Source organism: Euphorbia lathyris, chromosome 7 (assembly GCF_963576675.1).
Source record: "Euphorbia lathyris chromosome 7, ddEupLath1.1, whole genome shotgun sequence".
Taxonomy (NCBI): Eukaryota; Viridiplantae; Streptophyta; class Magnoliopsida; order Malpighiales; family Euphorbiaceae; genus Euphorbia; species Euphorbia lathyris.
This window is the reverse complement of record NC_088916.1, coordinates 43,180,026-43,185,125: the sequence shown is the minus strand read 5'-3', so window position 1 is coordinate 43,185,125 and position 5,100 is coordinate 43,180,026. Positions and strand designations below refer to the sequence as shown.

Genomic DNA, 5,100 nt, shown 5'->3' with positions numbered 1-5,100 from the left:
CAATTGCTACGTGTATATATCACATGTCAAAAATTGTGTCATTTGACAAAAAGTTTTTTAACAAAATCGATTAATTTTTTTATCCAAGGTAAATGTCGCTTATGGAAATACTTTAAGGGGGAAATGTTACAAAATAGTATGATAAAATTTTGAATACCATAGATGCCAAATATGAGTTTAATTCTTAAATTAACTTTCAATCTATACCAATTAAACCTCTTTTAAGTTTAAAATATTAATTATTTTATCTTTTAAAATCTAAATAATTTTTAGGGCGTTTTATATAAATATCACAATTGGTTATAAAATTGCAATTAAATCATATCATCAAAATTACTTTTCAATATATTATTATTTTTCATATATAAGAAATAAAGTATGATTTTATACTCAAATTTAAAAAATTTAGATTCAAATTCATAAATTCTAAACCTTAGTAAATATATTTTAGACTCTTAATTTATAAGTCCTAATCTCTACAACATATTAAAAATAATGATTTTATTAGTTTTACCTAATTTAAGGTATTATTTGATTATTTGATTTTTTTGTTATTACATATTAATATTTTTTTTAGAAAGCCAAATTTTTGAATATATTTTGTTTGGGAAAAAAAAGTTTGCAATGAGAGTATTTTTTTTATTATTTGATTTATTATTATTATTATATATAAATATTTTTTTTTTTTGGGCACTATATAAATATTTTTTTTAGAAAGCCAAATTTTTTAATATATTTTGTTTGGGAAAAAAAGTTTGCAATGAGAGTATTTTTTGATTATTTGATTTTTTTTATTATTATTATATATAAATATTTTTTTTAGAAAGCTAAAATTTTGAATATATTTTGTTTGGGAAAAAAAAGTTTGCAAAGAGAGAGGGTCGAACCCAGGCCTCTTTCAAAGCGTGATTGTGATCTAAACAACTAGGATACTTGTTGCTTACTGTAAATTTCTCACAACCTAAATATATATACGTGTAATAAAAAAATTGGGCCCCCTTACAGCCATGGGCCCTAGGCCACCGCACTCCTGGCATAGGCGCAGGGTCGGCCCTGGTAATGCCATTCCCAAACCCTTACCATTTTATTTTTTAATTACCTGTACCCGTCCCATTACCCTAACTGGTATACTTTTTGCATCCCATACCCTTCCCATTTAATTTGCGGGTACCATTACCCGTTAAGAATCAATAAATAAAAAAAATATATTACAAAATTAACAAACTATAAATTTAATAAATCGTCAATCTAAAAATTGAATAAATTGAACCTTAATTAATAAGAATAAAGTAACTTAGTTGTATCACTCAATTGTTGAAAAATAAATGGTTGGAGTTTAAATTTCATGTCTTACATCTAAAAAACAATGATATTTATTAATATAATTTTTTTTTATGATGGGTAACGGGTACCGGGTACCCTAGGGGGTATTCCCATACCCGTCCCATTACCCTAACGGGTAATGATTTTGATCCCATACCCGTCCCATATCCTTTTATACAGGGTACGGGTAGGGTCGGATAGTGCCGGGTACCCGCGGGTACACTACCCGTTGCCATCCCTATTTCTAAATAGCGTCCATCATCCTAAAACAAAAAAGAAATAATCAGTAATGAATAACATGCTTTTAGCGATTAAAAGAGCTCGTTTTATATTTATGTAAAAACAATATCATATATAATTATATTTACAAAACAAAACATAATGATGATTATTTTATTTATATGTTTGTGAAAGATTCACAAATAACATTTTTATCAAATATTGAAAGAATACATCTAGGGTGCCTTTTATGGTTACTTTGTTTTTCACCATTGGATGATGGTGGACTTTAACAAAGTATTTTTTTTAACTAAAAGGATGGGACGCGAAAGAGAGGCCGGACATCCCAACTAGGTTGACACCCCCAGCACAAACCAACAACCCGAATATTATTAAAAGAATCGAAAAAATTACAAAGAATGAGGAAGAAAGGAAGAGAAAAAGAAAAGTAAAAAACTAAAGAAAACGAACATGAGCTAGGTTACAGATGTCATCAAAAACAAAAGATTGGCAGAAGTAAGGAGCTGACGTCCACCAAACAATCGAAGAAGCCGTCTTGCCGAAGCTTGCTAACCGATCCGCTGCTTGGTTACCCTCCCTGTAAATGTGTGTGATTCGGCAGTTCATAGCAGAGACCTGAGTTAGACACCTGTACCAATCCTGTTTAACCTTCCAGGGAACTTCCGTGGACTTTGCAAGAAGTAAGTTGACGGCATAGAGCGAGTCCGATTCGATCCATAGGTGACGCCAGTCCCTCTCCCAAGCCGTGTCAACGGCAAAAATAATGGCTAATAATTCAGCAACATGCGCATAAGTGTCCGAGATCGGAAAAGCGAAACAACCCAAAGTAAGTTCATCTAATGGTGGTAAAAACAAAGTAAGGTTTACTTTGTTAAAAACAAAATAAGCATAGCCTAACCTATACATCTAGGCAATTAAATTAAATGTTTATGGGCGTCTTACAAAGTAGTGATTAATTGTTAAGTTTTTCTTTTAGTTTTTATTATTTTTAGTTTTATTCAAAAGTTTAAGTATGTTAAAAAGCATTAGTAGGTCTTTCATCTTCGTTTGTTGGTTTATTAAATATTTCATCTTTTATTTGTATATATTAAGCCCACTGATCATTTATTTTTAGTCTTATTAAATTCTTTATGATCAAAAAAATTAATTTTGAACATAAAATTCGGTTAACAAATTGTTATTTATTGTATCTGCATTCGAAATTCAAAATTTGTATTTTTTCACTATTTGAAAGCAGTTTTGAATGTGTAAACGGTAAAAACTTTAGTTCAAAATGTAAAAATTTATTTTTTAATAATTTTAAATATAAATGAAATTAATAACGTATTTTTAACAGAATTAGATGTTTATAACTTACTAATTTGATCATAAAGGATTTAATGAGATAAAAAATAAATAATCAAACGCTTAATGATTGAAAGAGGAAGACTTCCAATAATGTTTTTGGGCCTCTAATTTGGCTCAGGGTGAAGATACATGTATATATAATTTTGAGACTAAACTTGGATTTCATTGTAGAAAATAATATTTTTAAGAATCAGCGGTTAATTAAGATTATTTTGTTTAGGGAAAAAAAAGAAAGAAGATAAAAGAGAAATTGAAGAGTTTGTAGTTGAGCAGAAAAGGAAGACATTATCAAGTACTAAATCTTATTGGACCGTACACAGGGATTAAATTTAAAATAGATTCCTGGTCGAGGTGAAAGTCCACCCAGTTAGCTGGTCAAAGTAAAACTCTCCATTTTGTGCTCTTTCGAAACTCTCCTGAAACCCTAGAAAACATAATTTCTAGGGTTTTCTTCAATTTGGGGATTCATTTTGGGGCTTTTCACAATTCGGTGCAATTAGGGTTTACTGCTACGCAATTGATAATGGATATTGACAACGCTAAGCTATTTGTGGGAGGTATATCTCGGGATACAACCGAAGACGTTCTCAGAACTCATTTCAGCAAGTACGGTACCGTTTTAGGTTCTCTAGTTGCTAAAGAGAAATTTACTAGAAATCCTAGAGGATTTGGCTTTGTTTGGTTCTCTGATCCTACCTACGCTGATAAGGCACTTGGGGACTCTCATCTAATACTTGGAAGAATGGTCAGTTTTAACTCTCTTTATGTTATTTTTTGTTTTACGCCTTCTTATTCGCTTTTAGTTAAGGCTTGGTTTATAACTGCGGGATTTTGTTATTTCTTTTTGAAAATCCTATCCTTGTTGCACTTTGATTGTTATTTGTTATATCGATTTTAACTACTATTTCTGGGTTAATTATGTTCATTATTAAGTTAACCAATCATGGTCTGATGTTAGTTAGTTAATTTTTTGATCTTGTATTAATATGGTGCTTGATTGTTCATATTAGTCTGTGGGGTGTCCATTTGATTAGCAGTTCTCTTTTTCCTTAGGTAGAAGTAAAGAAAGCTATTCCCAAAAGTGAACAACTGCAAATTCATCAGCATCAGCAGCAAATCAGCAACCAACAGAATAGCAATTTCGGTGATAATAGTAATACGGGCAATGGAAATAGTTACTTTAGGACTAAGAAGATATTTGTGGGGGGTTTATCATCTAGTTTAACTGAGGAACAATTTAAGAATTACTTTGTCAGGTTTGGTAATATATTAGATGTAGTTGTGATGCAAGATAGCTCAACTAACAGGCCTAGGGGCTTCGGGTTTGTGACATTTGATTCTGAAGAATCTGTTGATAAGGTTATGCTGAACACTTTTCATGAGCTAAATGGTAGGCTGGTGGAGGTTAAGAGGGCTGTGCCAAAAGAAGGAATGAATGGGGCTAACAGTAGCTGTATCACAAAAGGTGTCATAAGAGGCCCTTTGGCTTCTACTATGACTTCTCATCACGAGAATTACTTCCCTTATGGTCACGGTTATGAAATTCTTCCAGGTTTAGTTCCTTTTCCGGGATATAATGGTGTTGGATGGTATTCGTATGGCACCGGGATTTATGGTGGGTACCCTATGGTAGGATATGGAAGACCTGACAATAGGGTCACAACATTTGCCCCAAGGAGCCCTTGGAGTAGTCCTGTAATGACTGTGATGTGTACTTCACCTTATAACAATCCTTTTATATATCCTACTTATCTAAACGGTGATGTTAGCATTATGGGGATGATGCCAAGCGGGCATAGTGGGATTGTTGGACCTACTGAGAATGAGAAACTAAAAGAGAATTCTGGTGTCTATGGATGTCAAGAATATGATGGCACTCGAATCCCAATTGAAGGTGTAAAGTCAAGAACTGACTCTGTGGAGGAGTGAACAGTAGTAATGGTGGTGTTGTTAGCTAATAGGAAATTGAACAGATGCTTTAGGTAGTTATTGTACACATTTCTCATGGGCATTGGGGAATTAGCAAATTCTTTCGCTGATTGGGTTTAGGGCATTTAACCATCAGTGTTGCGATGTCTGTTTCTCACATTTCACTTGCCTTGCGTTTCTGTAGTTTAATGATTTGTAAATGATGATTTAGTCTTCTATAACATATGTGCATTAAAATTGAACATGTTTGGCTTTTTTCCA

General features: G+C 32.3%; 1 protein-coding gene across 1 annotated transcript; it reads left to right on the top strand.

Annotated features, from left to right (window-relative positions):
• The first annotated feature begins 3,250 nt into the window (after positions 1-3,250).
• Positions 3,251-5,100, top strand: LOC136200553 (RNA-binding protein 1-like). The gene is made up of 2 exons (XM_065990924.1): positions 3,251-3,655; positions 3,964-5,100. Exons 1-2 carry the CDS (start codon positions 3,434-3,436, stop codon positions 4,837-4,839), a joined length of 1,098 nt encoding a protein of 365 aa, XP_065846996.1. The 5' UTR covers positions 3,251-3,433; the 3' UTR covers positions 4,840-5,100.